At 45.6% G+C, this 19,061-nt stretch overlaps 1 protein-coding gene across 3 annotated transcripts in view; it reads left to right on the top strand.

Annotated features, from left to right (window-relative positions):
* The window catches only part of LOC131913343 (myomegalin-like), a 62,027-nt gene that overhangs the window by 31,255 nt on the left and 11,711 nt on the right, over window positions 1-19,061 (top strand). For 2 of the 3 annotated variants that reach the window (XM_059265940.1, XM_059265939.1), the window contains exons 18-24: window positions 2,013-2,101; window positions 8,367-8,599; window positions 12,703-13,135; window positions 13,939-14,131; window positions 15,179-15,295; window positions 16,847-17,375; window positions 18,997-19,061. The exon at window positions 18,997-19,061 is cut by the window's right edge and continues 171 nt beyond it. In XM_059265940.1, coding sequence (XP_059121923.1) covers window positions 2,013-2,101; window positions 8,367-8,599; window positions 12,703-13,135; window positions 13,939-14,131; window positions 15,179-15,295; window positions 16,847-17,375; window positions 18,997-19,061 — 1,659 coding nt within the window. Of the gene's footprint in view, window positions 1-2,012; window positions 2,102-3,251; window positions 3,814-8,366; window positions 8,600-12,702; window positions 13,136-13,938; window positions 14,132-15,178; window positions 15,296-16,846; window positions 17,376-18,996 lie in introns of those variants that run through there. The other variant, XM_059265942.1, reaches the window with a different exon arrangement.

Here is a 19,061-nt window from a genome sequence, read left to right as displayed (position 1 = left end):
TGTCCCCTCCCAGTGGTTTAAAGAAGCAATAATAGAAATGAGGTTCTAGCAGCAGAAAAGCCCCAACTTAACTCCTGGAACCCAGTGCAGGGATTACTTAAGGATATGGACTCAATACGGAGTGCACTCTACAGCCCAACAAGAATGATATGGGAATGCTGACCTCATATATCTTCCTTGACCCTCAGAGTCATTTTCTAGCTCCAAAGGGAAACAGTGAGAAAAGCTTTTTAGTGAGAAAATTCATTTTCTTTGTAGGGGAAGAAATGCCATCTCTACTGTTGGACAGGGGCAGATTTCATACAGATGTCATCAGTGACTTGGCATCCTGGTTCTAGTGGGCTTCCAAAGCAGTTCAGGCTTATGGATGATGTTCACTCATCTCTACTTACCAGGACCTTGAGGGAGATGGTTCTGCCTTTCAAGGGAGTAGTCGTAAAGTCTTGCTGTATGCTGGCTGCAGGAGGTATCTAAAGATACTGAGTGGTACAGCTGCCTGCTGGTAGATGGTTTTACTAGATAGAATCCTGCTCTCCCCTGAAGGTATAGCAGCATTCACAGTGAAGACTGGGGGTCCTAAGCTGTTAAGACAACACACTTATCACCTACCTCTTAGTTCTTTGATGAGATGAGCAGGCCGTTTGCAAATGTCCTGGCGTGGACTTGCAGGTACTAAGAACTGGAAGGTAGATGCGAGCTGTGCTCTTTCTGCTTGGTGTACAGAGTAGAAGTTACACTTTCTTGAGGTAGGTAAGAAGTATGGTCACTCTAGCTGTGAATGTTCATTCTTCGTGCTGAGATTTCATTTATGAGCGTCTGAGCTCAGGGGGGATTCTTTGGTTTTGGAAGAAGTAATCAGGTTTTCCATCGTAAGAAACAATGGTTCCGGAGTCCAGACATTTGATTTACAGGCCCAAATCCTGTCAGAACTAACTATGTAACCTTAGACAAACCATAGAATTCTTTGAGCCCCAGGTTACTCAGTAGATAAAAGGCAGGATCAGAGCTAGATGTTAATGTTCCCTAACTTGGCAAATTCCATGAGATACAAAAGTGTCACAATAGATATTCTTTGATGTTCTGGGGGCAGGGGGCGGGAATCAGTAATGTGAGTCACAGTTCTTAGTGCACAGTTGCATGAACAATCTTTTATTGTAATCAATTTTAAAAGGAATAAATGCTACATGTTTGTGCCATCCTGTACAGTAGCCACTAGCCACAGATGGCCATTTAAGTATAAACTGCTGATCAAAGTCTTCTCTCTTGAGCAGTGCAGGCCCAGGACAAGGCCATCCTCAATGAAGTTTCTCTTGCCCAGCACCACCCTGGTTACTTGTCCCTTAGAGCAGGGTATAGATGCTTATGCTCTAGGGTGACAGGTACATCTTTGAAGGATGAAAGGATGAGACTACACATGGTTTGAGCGGAGCAGTACAGAGAATCTTCCAGGCAAAGGAAGTTGGCACTGAAAGAGAGATTGAGAGGGGTATAGAGGAGAGGTGGCTAGAGGAAGGAATCAGAAAGCCCCTGGTTCACCCTGTGCCTCACATCCTGACCTGTGTGAGACACAGACCCCAGAGATGAGTTCCTCAGAGATATCGTCACCCTATGGACAACCCATCCCAACCACGGAAGAGTGTGAGAGGAACTGCCCTGATACCAGGAGTTGAGGGGCGTGCTCAGCAGTCAGTGGTGGGAGGAAGGTTAGTAATGTCCAGCCATGTTGAGAACTTTAGGGTATGAACAGAACAGAGAAGAATTCACTGAAATGGGGGAGAGGAACAGACACTCTAAAGAAGTGTAGCAGGATAGTCCAAGTGAGCTGCTTTTGAAATATTAGGAAGAAACTAGCATTTGCCTAGGAGAAGGCTTGGTTCTGTTTTCCCTGCTGCTGGCCAAGAGCATGAAGAACAGGAAAAAAAATCAGAGGTAGATGGCAAGCGTGTAATTGCACCCGCCGTCTGGAAGCCGTCTGTGAGGGAGTCACCTTTCTTTTCTGGACTCTCTCGCAGGTGCTGCTGTGGGCGATGACACCGAGGACGCGAGCACAGAGTTCACGGACAGCATCGAGGAGGAGGCTGCGCACAACAGCCACCAGCAAGTAAGTCAGGGTCAGGTGCGAGGCGTTCCCGGACCCCATTCTCACCTCCAGCCTTCCTGCGCTGGCTGCGAGTGAGAAGACATCGGCTGTGTAACCCGGCCCCTGGCCTGCTCCCTGCGTTCCCCCCGGTCTTTTCCTGTTCAGTCTGCCGTCATTTTTACTGCTTCTATTTCTTGTTTCTGCCCCTGATCCCTTCCCGCCCACCTCTGTCCCTATTTGCTGTCTGTAGCTTTAGCTTCAGAAGAATTGTTACTTTTAAGACTATGGATGCTTTCCCTCTTTGGCTTTTATGACTGAAACACACAACAGAAGACAGACACGGAAGGGCTGGTCTTGGGGGAAAGCAAGGCCCAGGGCCTGCTTGACAAGAGTACTTGTCTGAGAAACTCCCAGGGGATTGGAATGCCTCCAAAGCAGGGATCTTTCTCGGTGGAAGAGAAGAGAGCTTTGCTATGTGATCTGACAGGCTACCCAATAGCCAGTCCCGCCAAGCCTCAGAACTTGTCACCAGCCCACCATGAGAGAAATGTAATGTCTCCAGCCCAAGAGTGAATGTCCTGGACCGCAGAGGTTACGTCACCCTTAGTGATCTTAGCACTCATTGGAGCTGAGTGTCTCCACCTTGCCCCGAAATGTTCAAAAGTCACAGCTAAATGCCTGTGGCTCTTAAGTTGTAGAGAACTAGAAAGAAGCTGATATTTCTAGTGATAGCTTCCTTGGGCCTACTAGAAACACTTATAGGAAGAACGGGGCTTCCTGGGTCTGTACACTGCCTGCGTGAGAAAAAGAGGAGCCATTTATTACCCTGATAAGAAGAGGTCAAGTGAACAGACCCCAAACTGAGTAGGATTTGGCATCATTTGGGGCTCTTGACAAGGACCTGAGTTTGTCTGGGACATCAGACATCACCATGAGTTTCTTTACTTTCTGTCAAGATCTCCTTTTGTTGCTGTAGTCAGGACTCCCCTTCATTCCTCCCTCGAGGGCTTTGCACTAGCCACACTTCTCTGTTTGCTTCTCCTGAGTCCTCCTCACTGACTAAGGGGCTGCGGTTTTCAGTGCACAGAGGTTTCTGCCCCTCCCTCCCTGATTTCATCAAGGATCTTGGGTGAAAGAAATTGCAGGATGAACAGAAGTCTTCTCTAAACAGATTGGGATGTAGACTGGACACAATGGCAGTAACAGCTGTGGGGCAGGAATAACTTCAGATTAAACAAACAGAAGACACCGATACCATGACCATCAGATTCTGATTACCATCCTGGTGCTGCAAGTCTTGCAGGCAAACTGGTTTATAAAGTTATTTCTTCCCAAGCCTTCTTTCCTGTAGCCCCACACCGAGAAGATAACCAGACTCTACCGTGAGAAGGTCAGTCTCACCCTGGAGTAAACTTTCACCCTGGCACATCACAGTGCTTGTCTCGGTACTTGGCATAGGAAGTACTCAGTGTAATAGTAACTTAGCAAACCTTCAGATCAGGACTTTATTCCTAACAGACAGAAGTGTATACCTCCTGGATGAAGATGGGTAAGCACTGTTCTCTTCCTATCACCTTTTCTTGAAAGCTGAATTCCAGCTTTGAGTAGGAAGAGCCTTGGTGTATGACATCACTGTATGGGAAGCCGCTGTGATCGCACTTCATCTTTCCTGGAGTTTGAGATGTGACTCTTCTGTTACCAATGAAATAAAGCTTGCTCTGCCATAACTGCTTGTGTCCAGATTCTAAAGCTTTGTTCGCTTGTTCCCCTTTATCATTAGCCTCTGAGCTCTTCCTTGTTGTATTCTTGGGAGATAAACTTTATAGTTGGCCCCACACTCCCTCCTCCTCCTCCTCCTCCTCCTCCTCCTCCTCCTCCTCCTCCTCCTCCTTTTTTGTTTGTTTGTTTTTGAGACAGGGTTTCTCTGTGTAGCCCTGGCTGTCCTGGAACTCATTTGTAGACCAGGCTGGCCTCAAACACACAGAAATCTGCCTCTGCCTCCCCAGTGCTGGGATTAAAGGCGTGCACCACCACTGTCTGGCTGTCACACTCCTTTTCGACACACCCATATACACACTTTCCCTAACAAACACATCCAGCTTTGTGTTCCTGGGCAAGCATCAAAGAAAGCAAGTTTGTTTCCTCATTCTAAGAAGTCACTTGCCTTAGAGAGCTTCAGGTCTGACCATGACAGTAATCTTCCCTAGATATTGCCCAACCAAATTCTGATCTCAAAAAGTTGTAAGGTCTGTAATAAATGCCTAGGAGATGCCCACCAAGGACACTGGAGAGCAGTCAGCCGCTCCTGTTCTTTTGAACACTTTCAATGAAGAAAAGTTCATCAGTAATCGAGTTTCAAATGCAAAAGATCAGTACACTAAATCTGACAGAAAAAGAGAAAAACTATTTTAAAATAGTAATATTTTATTATCAAATCATAACTAAACGTATGGAGCACAATGTGATGATTTGATGTACACATATATAGTGAAATAATTAATACATCCGTACCTTACCTACTTTTATTTTTTTTATGGTGAGATCTTTGAAATTTACTTAGTTATTTTAAAATATACTTAATGCTAACTACAGTTACCGTGTGAACAACTGACCTCAAAGCCTGTTTCTTCTGTCTGTGTGAAGCTTTGTGACTTCTCAAGTCCCTATTGTCTTCTCCTCCCTACACCAGACTCTGGTGGCCACCAACGTTCTTCCTTCTACTTCAGTTAGCTCAACTTTGTTAGAGTCCGCATGGAAGTCATATAAGGAAGATGGCGCGGTGTTTGCTTTTCTGTGAGCGGCTTTATTTCACATAGCCTAATCTTCTCCAGATTTAAATAGATAGCAGGATAGCCCCTCTTTTTAAGACTCAGTAGATTTTCATTATAGGTAATTTACTCATACATTCGTAGACACCCAGGATGCCTCCATATTGTGGCATTTGTGACCAGTATTGGAAAGAGAGTGCTAATATCAATTCACATACTGATTTTAGTTCTTTGGAAGTATATACCCAGAAGTGGAAATCCTGGGTCATATAGTAGTTCTGTCTAGTTTTTTTTTAAGTACTTGTCATACCATTTCTACAAAGGCATACTAATTTAGCATCTTTTTTTTCCTTATTCATTCTTTCCTTTTTACTTTTCCTTTTTCTTTCTTCTTCTTCTTCTTCTTCTGTTGTTGTTGTGAGGAGATACATGTTGTCATTCTTAAAATATATACAACACATTCTGATACACATGAGGTGGTAGCTCCTTGTGGCTATACTCTTTATTTGATGACTGACACTTGATTGTTTGAGAAATGATGATTTCTTAGTATCGTTAATATTGTCTGAAGATGGACCTTCACTGTGGGAAATATGAAATGAGAGGGTGAAAACAAACAGCTCCATTCAAGTGAAAGTGCAGATCTGGAGTAGGTCTAGAAACGTCCAAAAAGGTTAAACTGTGTAGAAACAATTGCACAAGTGAGTTAGGTGATATGAAAAAACAGTAATAATTATAATTTAAAATTAGAGCCAAAGGAGCCACACTAGTATTACACACACTGGATATGAGTTTTCCTGAGGAGAAGAACACGAGTATTTGCTTTTTGTAGGTGGTAAAAGCTAATGATTCTAGATCCTAATTCACTTTTCATACGTTTATATTAAAATTATAAAGTTAGTGGGGGAAAAAACTTCCTTTCAGAGATGTGAAAACTCAAATTAGGTTGGACAATGAGCAGATCTCTGCCAGAGGCATTCACCCTGTAGCCCCATGGGCCCCAGAATATCTGGGAATGCAGCCCTGCAAATTCGTAGATTATATCATATTACCAAATGTAAGAATGGACACCTCTGTGTTTATGCAATGATTTATTTTCTTATTTTAAAATGAGAAATCAGACCAAATGAATCTTACGGTCGTTCTGGCATCCATGTTTCATGAGTCAAAATGTTTCTCTTTAAAAGAAAATAGGTATACTGAAACCAACTGGATAAAATACACACACAGGAAGATACTTTACCAATGGATAGACCTCATTAATGTTGGGTTATTTTTAAGCATAAACAACACTCAAGGTTAAGAAAAGAGTGTCCATTGTGTCCATACTCAAGTCTAATGGTGATTTTAGTTATGTTCATTGCAGATAGTTTGTATAGGGAGGTAACATCACAAAGTTTATTTTTGTCTACCTATTCATTATTTTGGGGGCTTTTGAAATAGCCTCACTATGTAGCCTAGGCTAGCCTTGCTTCCAGTTCTCCTGCTTCAGCCTCCCAGGAGCTGGAATTACAAGCATGGGCCACTATTCCTGGCACATCACATAGTTAAGTGAAGGTTATGGTAATAAGTCTTCGAAAATGTCCTGTCCCATACCTAATCCTTTATTCTGTTACAATTGCTGGGTGGTATACGTGGAGACAGAACCAGCTGACTGCACCAGGCAGCAGTCTTAGAGACAGATATTGTCTGTAGTCTGGTCACTGCTGGACTCACAAAATCCAGATGGGATTGAATGCCTAAAGACTGAGTAGCTGTGTTTAGGAATCTCTTCTATCTGGCTCCATATCACTTGACAATATCAATTGCTATGGTACTAAATACCATTACGTGTATACTGTGAATGAATGCTACCACAAATGTACAGCACAGGTGTGACCTAGCTTTGTTACGAGGAATAGCAAAAGTCAACAGCTTTGTGACCACCCAAGCTCTTCTATCAATCATCGACCCATATACCTTGATCTGGGTCCTATTTTGTTCAATATGTTAGTGACCCAAATGAATGTATAAAACATATAATTAGGCCGGGCGGTGGTGGCACACACCTTTAATCCCAGCACTCGGGAGGCAGAGCCAGGCGGATCTCTGTGAGTTCGAGGCCAGCCTGGGCTACCAAGTGAGTTCCAGGAGAGGCGCAAAGCTACACAGAGAAACCCTGTCTCGAAAAATAAAAAAAAAATAAAAAATTTAAAAAAAAACATATAATTAATTATATGAATCATCTCTAGTCAGGTGACTGCTACATGGTTTATAGAGATGCACAATAATTATTTTAATGGCTTTGTAATTGGAACATGATTCTATATAACCAGGATATTAATAGAGGTAAAAGAAAATAGCATGGCAGAGAAATTCCTGCATGGAGGGGTGAAGAGTGAGGGTCGAAACTGGCCTGAAATTGAGTGTAACTTCTGAACAGTACCACTGGAAGGAAAAGAAGCCAACGTGACTGGAAGTATGGCGAGTACTGTTGGGATGTGTGCAGTAGCACCTGTTTATAAACCCAGCACTCAGGAGGATAAGCCAGGAGAACCAAAAGTTCAAGAACAGCATGGGATACCAGTGAGATCAAGGCCAGCATGAGCTGAAAGGCAAGACCCTGTTTCAAAACCTAAGGAGGGAGGAAGGTGGAAGAAATCCTTACATTAAAACAGTCACACGCTATGTAGGTTGTCACACCCAAATTCTGAGTTGTATTAATATCCCTTTAAAGCTGTAGAAAATAGCTAGAGATAAGCCTAGCGTGGATGGTAAGAAAGTCTAAACACTCCCAACTTCCCACTTGGGAAAAGCACCTTAAAATCTGTTATAAATGAAACATTTAGGAGTGACTTCAAGAGAGTCCTTAGGAAGAAAGGCACTGTGAAATCTACCTTGTTTTCTTCTCACGTGCTTCGATTTATAGAGAATTTGCATTGACACAGGGTGATAATCAAAAAGGAAAACTGGGTGTCCGCTAGGGTGGCTTCGCCTCAAACCCTGTGATTGGAGGGTGAGTCTCCTGCGCTCAGTGGAATTGGCTTGGCTCTGCCCTGCCTGGAGCTCCATGATTCTAATTCTGGGGCTGGCTGTAGGCACTCTGAGTCTTCATCTCCTCTTTGGAGTCTGAGTTGCAGGCAGGGATTTAGGCATGGAGCGCTGGCATCCTAAGCTGTGATCTTCCGTCAAGACTCCCATGCTCTACGGTTAGTAAAGCACCTTGACTTCAAGGCAGACTTTTGGGGGACTCTGTGCCCCAGGAAGAGAAGCACCACAATATTGGCATCCGCTAGACCAGATTAAACTTCATTTGTTTCCATTCAGGGTGGGTGTGTGCGTGTGTGTTTCTCACCACCTCTGGATTCTCCTCTTCCTCCCATGGCAAGCCCTTCCCTTCGCTCACTGCGTGTGTCCTCCTGCCCACACCAATCCCAGGGCCCTCGTGACTGACTTGAAGAGAGGGTCATTGATTGCATCTTTTGTTCCCTTGCGTGTGTTCATGGGTCTAACTTCTTGAAACTGTGGTTTTCTTTCAGCTCATCAAGGTGGCTTTGGAGAAAAGCCTGGCGACCATGGAGACCCAGAACACATGTCTTCAGCCCCCTTCCCCAACAGGAGGGGACAATAACAGGTGTCTTCAGGAAGAAATGCTCCACCTGAGGGCTGAAGTCCACCAGCACTTGGAGGAGAGGAGGAAAGCTGAGGCGGAACTCAAGGAGCTGAAGGCTCAAATCGAAGAAGCGGGATTCTCCTCTGTGTCCCACATCAGGTATGTCCCAACTTTTCCCCCAGACGAGCTACCTCAGCCAAGAACTCACCTTGCTACATCCAAGGCATCAGTGCATGCCACAGGCTCCATGCCTTAATGCTTTTATATACTCTTTAGAGCAAAGGTAAGTATTAGATAGTGATGACCACTTTTGTTAGGCAGGTAATCTAGTCTTAAGTTGATATAATCATGCTCTACTATTACTGCCCAGATGCATATGTGTAGTGGGAATTTGCTCCGCCCGTGACCTTGGGCTATCTAGCCTGATAGAGGCAGTGCTTCTTGCCTGCCTATGTGACCTCTTAAATGAGGAGGGGGAGGGGGTTGCGAGCTCTCTCTTGGATGTGGAAGGTTTCCTGGTGTACAATCTGGAGCTTTCCCCATTTTTCCCTGGGAGACGAAGAGGCAACCACATCACTTCATTTTTTATCAGTGAGTCTGTTTTCCCCATAGAACCCCTTAGTAAATTTATATATACCATTGAGGCTCTCGTTACACATATGTATGGACAGAATCTTCCTTAGTTGTAAGGGTGCAGCCTTCTGGATCAAGTCCCATAATCACCCACCCAGGCAGCTTCCCTGCTGTACAGAGAGCTGGGAGAGCCTTTGAGGAGGAGGATTTACAGCCCTGCCTACCTCCATTCAACTCCCTCTCAGAAGCATAAATTAGTTGAATCATGGAATTGCAACTTTAATCATCTTTGCTGTTTCACTAAAATTATAAAAAAAAAAAAAAGTGGCAAGTGCTGATCCACTGACTACTTTAGCTGTAAGGGGATTTTTGAAAGAAAAAAAAAGCTGAAAAAGACATGATACTGTAGAGTTTCAGTGAGATGCCCTGCCTCAAATGATAAGATGGCTATCAATAGAGGAGGACACCAGAAGTCAACCTCCGCCTCCACATGGGTACATACACACATGCACACATATGTACGTGTGTGTACACACACACATATGCGCACAATTATTATTAAGCCTTGTTATTATTCTAGATGTCAGTATCATTCACCTCCGGGAGCCATATTCATCATGGCATATTGTTACAGTAGCTATGCGGGTGCACAAATTCTAGTCGAGGATCTATTTACTCCCTGCATATACATGTCACTTAAACATGCCTGGTGTTACACACTGAATAAGATATTGGACCCGGCCTGTTGTCTTTGTTTCACAGTTAAGGAAATTAATATGTAGAAAATTGCAAGTAACCTGCTCAAGATTTCATAATGCCAAGGCTAGACCCTTTCCTCCTGGTTTTTGTTACTTCCTCCTGATTTTGTTAGAGCATTCTCCTGGTGCTCTAACTAACTGAGCAAGCCAGCCAGCTACACCCCCTCCTGATTGGTTAACACCAAAGCCTTTCATCTATATTCTGCGTTTTCTAAAATAACAACAACAACAATAAATAAATAAATACAAATAAACAAACGAAGATTCTAAGAAGATGACTCAATAGGCAATGTGCTTGTCACATAAGCACTGGGGCTTGAGTTTGATCCTGAGCAGCCCCATGTTCCTATAAATCCCAGCACTAGAGGAAAATGGGGAAGGGTCCTTGGGACTTGATGGGCAGCCAGCCCAGCCAATAGGTTAGCTCCAGTGTTTGGTTCAGCGAGATGCCCTGTCTCCAAAGAGAAGGTGGAGAGCAGTCAAAGAAGATACCAGATGTCAACCTCCAGTCTCCATATGGGTACACACACACACACACACACACACACACACACACACACATACACACACATACACACACACACACATACACACACACACACATACACACACACACATACACACACACACATACACACACATACACACACACACACATACACACACACACACACACAATTATTATTATTAAATCTTGTCATCATTCTAGGTATCAGTTCTTTTATGTTGAATTGTCATGATAATTCTTCCCTTACATTTTACCTACGTTAAAATGTAAGTTTATTCAGGCATTTATGTGTGTAAATATACTTGTGATGTTGTGGAGCAGAGCATCTCCTTCTATGTACACCATGTATGTATAACCATGTAGGTTATTTTCACTTTTCCATAGAGTTATCAACCTGAAATCTGAGCTGCTCGGCCCTCCACCCAATCTTTTTTTTTTTTTTTTTTTTTTTTTTTTTTAATTTTTATTTTGCAATACAATTCAGTTCTACATATCAGCCACAGATTCCCTTGTTCTCCCCCCTCCCGCCCCCCTCACCTTCCCCCCAGCCCGCCCCCCATTCCAATCTCCTCCAGGGCAAAGCCTTCCCCACAGACTGAGATCAACCTGGTGGACTCAGTCCAGGTAGGTCCAGTCCCCTCCTCCCATGCTGAGCCAAGGGACCCTGCATAGGCCCCAGGTTTCAAACAGCCAACTCATGCAATGAGCACAGGACCCGGTCCCACTGCCTGGATGCCTCCCAAACAGATCAGGCCAATCAACTGTCTCACCCACTCAGAGGGCCTGATCCAGTTGGTGACCCCTCAGCCATTGGTTCATATTTCATGTGTTTCCGTTTGTTTGGCTATTTGTCTCTGTGCTTTATCCGACCTTGGTCTCAACAATTCTCTCTCATATAAACCCTCCTCATTCTCGCTAATTGGACTCCCAGAGATCCACCTGGGGCCTAGTCATGGATCTCTGCCTCCAGGTCCATCAGTAGTTGGATGAGGTTTCTAGCACGACAATTAGGGTGTTTGGCCATCCCATCACCAGAGTAGGTCAGTTCGGATTGTCGCTCGACCATTGCCAGCAGTCTGTTGTGGGGGTATCTTTGTGGATTTCTGTGGGCCTCTGGAAAACAGGACCCCAAGAAAGACACAGGGATCGCCCAACGACAGAGAAATGGAATGAGATCTACATGAACAGCCTGGACATGAGTGGGGGTAGTGAAGGGCGAGGGTTGAGGGAAAGAGAGCTTGGGTGAGTGGGAGATCCCAGCTGGATCAAAAACAGAGAGGGAGAACAAGGAATAGGAGACCATGGTAAATGAAGACCACATGAGAATAGGAAGAAACAAAGTGCTAGAGAGGCCCTCCACCCAATCTTAAACACTGATGTGAAAATAGAATATACCTAACACTCAGTCCCTTGTAAGCTTTCCTCTCATTGATTTATAGTGTAAAAACATCAGGCCTTACCCCAAAACAGAAAGATGTAAAACTAACTCAATATTCTCTTCTATACACCTTCCTGTTTTCTCTTTCCTCCATGCTAATTTTGGCACAGACCTATACCTTTTACTCCTTTGAAAAATCTCTTGAGTTCAATGTTCCAAAGTATTTTCTCCCATGAATCCACACCTAACAACTTCTGCTTGAAACTCCAAAACTTTAGGATTCTGAGAAATCTCGTCTAGACCGAGTACTGATTCTTTAGGGTGTGAGTGTGTGTGTGTGTGTGTGTGTGTGTGTGTGTGTGTGTGTGTGTGTGTTCTAGCTCAGTGTTCTCAGTTTAGTCAATTTTATTACTTCAACAAATCGAGATGTTTTATGTGTCAGGCCTGTGTGGTGGTCCCAGAAATACAGGATGAATAGGGCAAACACAGCATCTGCTCTCTGCAAGGTTATGTCCTATTTTGTGGACCAGGAATATGGCAAATAATTAAATAACTACATTTTTATTACAGCTCTGATTAGTATTATTTATTTTTCATATTCCTGAGCCCAAATTTATCACTCAGTGATTTAAAACCAGAGATAAGTAATACAATGATAAAATCCACAATAATAAATTTGTCATAGGCAGGATCCATCTTTAAAAAAAAACTTAATATTGTAATTTTGCTTGTATATTTCAGAGGTCATGAATATTAAGCATGTGAAACTATGTGGCTAAGTAAAGGAAAATAGACTGGGAGTCTATTTCATAATTTTTAATAATACTGCCATCAAATGGCTAGGGAAGCATGTGTTGTGAGGCCATTCTTCCCTGCTCCCTCACTGGGTTTTCTTGTGTTTGAATGAGGCGTGTTACTGGTCTCTGGGATTCGGTTCTGTACTTAAATGGCTCTGAGTCTGTCACGCACTAAGATGTGGGTGAAAAGGCCTTTGAAGAGCTGTAGACCCGGCTAAACCCGGCTCCGTGTTCTATGCTCTTGGCAGGAACACCATGCTGAGCCTTTGCCTTGAGAACGCAGAGCTGAAAGAGCGGATGGGAGAAGCGATGTCTGATGGATGGGAGGTCGAGGAAGACAAGGAGAAGGGCGAGGTGATGGTGGAGACTGCGGTGGCCAAAGGGGGTCTGGATGAGAACAGCCTTCAGGCTGAGTTCAGGAAAGTCCAGGGGAAACTGAAGAGTGCCTACAACATCATCAACCTCCTCAAAGAGCAGCTGGTCCTGAGCAGCTCGGAAGGGAACGGTAAAGTGAGGCCGGAGCTCCTTGTGCGCCTTGCCAGGGAGGTGGACAGAATGAACATGGGCCTGCCTTCCCCTGGGAAGCAGCAACACCAAGACAAGGAGAACGTGGCCACAAGGCCTGGCTCCAGACCCCAGAGCCTCAATCTTGGGGTAGCCCTCCCAGCGGATACCCACCAAGTAAGTGAGGGCAGGGGTGAGGTGAGAAACTCAGGGATGGGCCGGGGATTTCGGTTTTTATGTTACACTATTCTGCCGTGTGGGTCAGGAAGTACTGAGGGGTGATGCCTTGATGTAGGCAGGACGGCTCTGTAATCGGAGGCAGGCATTCAGCATTAGAAAGGGTTCCACACCATTGAATGAGTGTTTCTGAGCATTTAATTCCAAGTGCGCTGGCAGTGGGTTATGAACTGCTGTCTGCCCTCCAGGTACTCAGCGTGTGGGGGAGAATGTTCAGACGCAGTGGCTTTTCACTGGCTGTAACTGCCATACTGTTGTGATGCTCTGGGTCTTGACGGAGCCCAGACAAATGGGGTGCAATGCCATCTTCTTACCACTGCTGCTTCCTCGGAGGTTCCAGAGTGGTCTGTGTCATGGCCTCATGGGAGGTCACTGATGCCCTCCTGAGGGAAGGAACTTTGCCTTAGATTCGGTGAAATGGAGAGTTCAAAGGCTTTCTGAGAAGGGCCTGTGGGACAGGAATGCGGAGAGGATGGAGTGGAGATTTCCATCTCTTCCTTTCAAGCAACTGAGTAAATGTTTGCTGCAGGCTGTTCAGGAGACTTGACTGGCACTGTGCTACAGTGCGCTCAGAGAGAAAGAGAAAGAGAACATTGTCCCAGCTCTCCAGGAGCTCTGTCTGGAACTGCTGGGGCAAACACATAATGCACACACAATCCCCGGCGTTCAGACAGAGAGGTGGCTCTCACCACATAGAGGGTGACCTTAGAGTGTCCTGATCATTGTGTTGGGTCCTTCCACAGCTGGAGAACAAGTCCCAGGCCCGAGACTCTGGACACCAGTCAGAGTTTAGCCTACCAGGGCCCACCAAACACCTGCGATCCCAGCTGGCTCAGTGCAGACAGCGATACCAAGATCTCCAGGAGAAGCTACTCATCTCAGAAGCTACCGTGTTTGCCCAGGCAAACCAGCTGGAGAAGTACAGGGCCATATTCAGTGAGTGTCACCAGCTCGTGGTCGTCAAAATGTCCTCCACCCATGAAGTCGCCTGTTTCTCAGCTTTTATCTTTCTACCCCAACCTGTGAACACTTCAGCCACGACTCTAGTCTTAGAAATGTGTGTGACTATTTTACTCCAACCTGTAGGTGGATGTAAAGAATAAAGGAAAAAGATAAGGTTTTAAAGTTACAGTGTAGGGGCTTGGAGAGGTCTCAGTGCTTAGGAGAACTTGCTGCTCTCACAGGGGCATCCAACACCCTCTTCTGGCCTCCGGGGGTACCAGGCATGCACATGGTGCACAGATGTACACGCAGGAAAAGCATTCGTTACATGTACAATAAAAATAAACACATCTTGAAAGCCAGGGTGAACCTAACGGACTGAAACAGACTGCCATCTGGGCTGGCTGATGTCCAGGGCTGTCAGTAAGCTGACTTGGCTCTCTACATGATGGTTTTTCCTCCTTTGCACCATAACAGAGTCTTCAAAATCCTGTCACCACTGTTTCTCTAGAGTCAGCACTATCCAAGGGAGATTGCTGCATTGATAGGATGCTCTTTGTTCACATAGGTATTGGGCACAGGAACCTAAAAAGTTGAATTTTGGCTAGTTTGATAAAGAATAACCACAGGTAGGTAACTGCTACCTTATTGGACAGGGTAGGGATAGATGTCTCAAGACTCTTAAGCATTTCAGCTCCATTGGAGCCAAGACCTTGTAGATACGGGGCCTAATGATTTCACTGGAGCTTCCTGACATGGTAGCATGCAGCTCCTGACTTTCCCATGTCTAGTCTCAAATAAGCCTCAGTTTTCAGAAGAGAGCCTCTCCATGGCAACCATGGGCTCACCTGGGGGGTGGGGGGGAGGTACCTACTACCTATGGCAAGCTTTATCTTCTCCCATCGGAGTCCAAGAAAGCCTCTCTGCTAGCCTGGCTCTGACTGCTTGGTCTTGAAGGCCGAGGTATGTGCCACTGAGGTTGGGGTAACATGAGGGAGGTCGGGATGCTCTGTAACCGGCACTGTCTCTTCCTGAACACAGGTGAATCCCTGGTGAAACAGGACAGCAAGCAAATCCAGGTGGACCTTCAAGACCTGGGCTATGAGACTTGTGGCCGGAGTGAGAATGAAGCTGAGCGTGAGGAGACCACCAGCCCCGGTAAGTACACGGTGTGTGAGGGCCCCCTTCTCCCCGGAGTCCCGTGCTGCATTTGGATGTCTTAGGCCACTCCCACTCGCGATGAGTAGTGGGGCAGGGGAACTGTGAATGAAGGAGACCTAGGACCAGAGAAGGACAGGAACTTTGGAGAACTCTTCAAAATGAGGCAACCAGTTTGAACTTCTATAGCTTCCAGCACACTGCTAGTAAAAAAAAAAAATCACTATAACTGCTATTATAGGAAAAAATACCTAGTCCTTTTTATTAGGGAAGAGATCTGTGAGCTTTAATGGATACCTAAACTGTAAGTTTAGAATAAAGTCTTTTCTTTTGTAGTCACAAAGGACTGTTGGGAACCACAGGATCCCTACAGACTGGAAGCTGAGGCAGTATCATGGGGCAGTTAGGGGTGGGGATCCGAAGACCAGAGTGTAGCTAGAGTTTTCCTGCCTGGCCCACAGTCAGGACAAATCTCTCTCACCTGCCAGTCCCACAGCCACTCAGACCCGACCAAGTAAACACAGAGACTTATATTGGTTACAAACTGTATGGCCATGGCAGGCTTCTTGCTAACTGTTCTTACAGCTTAAATTAATCCATTTCTATAAATCTATACCTTGCCATGTGGCTCGTGGCTTACTGGCATCTTCACATGCTGTTTGTCATCATGGCAGCTGGCAGTGTCTCTGACTCAGCCTTCCACTTCCCAGCTTTATTCTCCTCCTTGTCCCACCTATACTTCCTGCCTAGCCAACGGCCAATCAGTGATTTATTTACTGACCAATCAGCAACACACTTGACATACAGACCATCCCACAGCACCAGAGTGCTTGGTTCAAGCCCTCTTTTTCTCTATGCCTCCGTTTCCTGGCCTGCTAAAATGGCAACAAAGCAACTCTTCAACTCCCTGGGTGCTCACATCAAAGAAATGGATAAGTTCTAGTAAAACACTCTGCCCAACATTTTGCTAGTAAAATGGTGACTATTCCTGTCATCCCGGTGCCACCGCCCTAGCCTGGCTTATAGACTGACTTGTTTGGAAGGTCTTGTTTTCCTAGGCCTATTTTTTATGCTGCTGCAACCCAGGAGTTTTAAGTTATAGCACTGTTAGGAAACATTGCAGAAGCAGTTTGTTCTTTAGTCCTTGTGGTCATTTGAAAGATACGGAGCTTTGTTAATGTCTCACTGAAGAGGCCCTGACTGACTCGTGTGTTAAGGACACAGGACACCAGAGGGTTTGAACTCTGGGTCTGGTGTGTGCCCTGCACGGTCTGTGACTAGCTAGCTTACCACCTTCAACCCCTCCTGGAGCGCCTGTTGGATTCTCCAGCCAACAAGATGAAAAGTGACTGTATCTTGCCCACAAGCCTGTTTAGGAAGAAATGCTAGATTCGAGTGCCAAGCATACAGCCAGACCCAGAGTGTTAGAGAGAGTGTTGCTCCGGGTTTTACCCCAGTGCTTTGATCATGTGACCAGCCTGCTCCCCTCAATCAAGTGGCCGGAGTAGCATCTCCAGCTTTTCTTCAGGAAGATGTCTCCGTCTCTTTCAGAGTGTGAGGAACACAACAACCTGAGGCCGACGATGCTCATGGAGGGGCTGTGTTCTGAGCAGGGGGACCTGGACCCCGTCCTGGTCAGCCCACCTGCGAAGAAGCCTTTGGAAAACAAACCCGGAAGGCAGGACGAGTTCCAGATGCGTGGAAATCCGGACGAGAGCTCTGTCCTGAGGAAGGACATCAGAGATCTGAAAGCCCAGCTACAGAGTGCCAACAAGGTCATTCAGAACCTCAGGAGCCGAGTCCGGTCCCTCTCTGCTACAAGTGATTACTCATCCAGTCTGGAGAGACCCCGGAAGCTGAGAACCGTCGCCGCCCTTGAGGGGTCTTCACCTCACAGTGTCACTGATGATGATGAAGGGTGGATGTCGGATGGCACTGGGGCTTTTTACCCTCCAGGGCTACAGGCCAAAAAGGATCTGGAGAGTCTCATCCAGAGAGTATCCCAGCTAGAGGCCCAGCTCCCCAAAACTGGACTGGAGGGGAAGCTGGCCGAGGAGCTGAGGTCTGCCTCGTGGCCTGGGTAAGCGGGGGACTGTTGGGGGGGGGCACTTGATTGATGTCTAAGTCAGTGCTTAGAACAGCAGCCGTGGCAGTTGTAAGGGAGAATGTATCCAGGTCATCAGAAGGACAGTTATTTAAATAGCGGCTGAGCTGAGGGAAAACAAGGGACAACCCGCACCACATCGGATGGTGGCAGCAGATCTCTGAGATGTCCTGTTACAGATGTTCAAAAACATGTCAGTTTAAGTGGTACGGGGTAGGGATGAAACTCGTCCCAGATGCCTGACGGGAAATCCTAGCTCTGTAACTCGCGAGCTGTGCAAACTATTTAATCTTTTCCCATCTAGTTGCTTACCTATGAAGTGAAGATAGGAGAGGACCCAACTCCAGGACAGTTACTGGGCTTAGCTGAACTATTACATGTGCTTCTAGTATCTGGAATACAGTACTCTCAATGCTGTTTTCAGTGATCTCGATTACCAACACTTTATGCTGAAAAATACTGAGTAGACATACCTGTCAACCTCTGTCCTGATTCTACCGCTAAGTAATGAACCACTTTAAGACATGGTGACTTTGCCATCTCTCATGGTTCTCTGGGCTGACTCGATTTGGTTGGATCTCCCACGTGGCCCCCGTCAGATGGAAGCTGTGGTCAGAGTGATCTGAAAGGTCCTTTTGAGGTGGGCATGGAGTCTTTATCCATGCCTAGGCTCCTGGTTCCTCCTTTTCTCCATGTGGCTTTGTCTTCAAGGATGTCTCCTTGACTTTGGTTTCTCATGGTGTGATAGTCCTTGGCAATGTTGCTTTGGTGTGAAAGCTAGTATCTAGGACAGGAAGTAGATCTTGGCAGGCAGCTAAAGAACTACTCCTCGGCTTGGCACAGTGATGCCTCCATTGTGTTGCCTGGGTTAGCATGGTCACAGCATCTTCCAGACTTAACCGTATAGAGACTAAACCTCCTCACTGACGGAGGACTGGCAAAGCCATGCTGTAGGAAAGCATAGGACATGGGAGACGGTACATACTGTCTTTGCAAAACGCCATCTGCCGCAGTATCAGAGCATAGAAGAAATTCACGCAGCTGATGGTGTTTGAAATAGAAGATAGAGAAAGTCCTAGACAGTAAAAAATTCTAAATATTTATAGGGTATCTATTGTGTGTCCACACTATACTGGACTGTGTGAGATGTAAAATGTGGGATTGTCTTTCTTTTCTTTTTTGGTTTTTTGAGACAGGGTTTCTCTGTGTAGCTTTGTGCCTTTCCTAGAACTCACTCTGTAGACCAGGCTGGCCTCGAACTTACAGAGATCCACCTGCCTCTGCCTCCCAAGTACTGGGATTAAAGGCGTGCACCACCACCACTCGGCTGGGATTTTCTTTACTCTAATAGATCTTATGGTTTAGTTTTGAATATGAGGCTAACATTCTAGAAGAGTTAAGAACAATAGTTTCCCAAATGTTTTGGTACAGTAGTTTCTTGGTGTGGAATTTACTTTTTAATACTTTTCTGTGGCTAGTACAGTTCCCGAGTTGGGAGTTCCTTAGGTGTGGTCTCACAGAGGACTCTAAGGAAGCCCCTATAACTTACACTCACTCTTTTTTTCAATCTTCCTCTCCCCTCTCTTCCCTGCATTAGAAAATACGATTCCTTGATTCAGGATCAGGCCCGAGAACTATCATATCTGCGTCAAAAAATCCGAG

The sequence above is a fragment of the Peromyscus eremicus genome, chromosome 6, assembly GCF_949786415.1.
Source record: "Peromyscus eremicus chromosome 6, PerEre_H2_v1, whole genome shotgun sequence".
Classification (NCBI taxonomy): domain Eukaryota; kingdom Metazoa; phylum Chordata; class Mammalia; order Rodentia; family Cricetidae; genus Peromyscus; species Peromyscus eremicus.
Note: the sequence above shows the minus strand (reverse complement) of the source record. Positions and strands in the feature narration are given on the sequence as shown.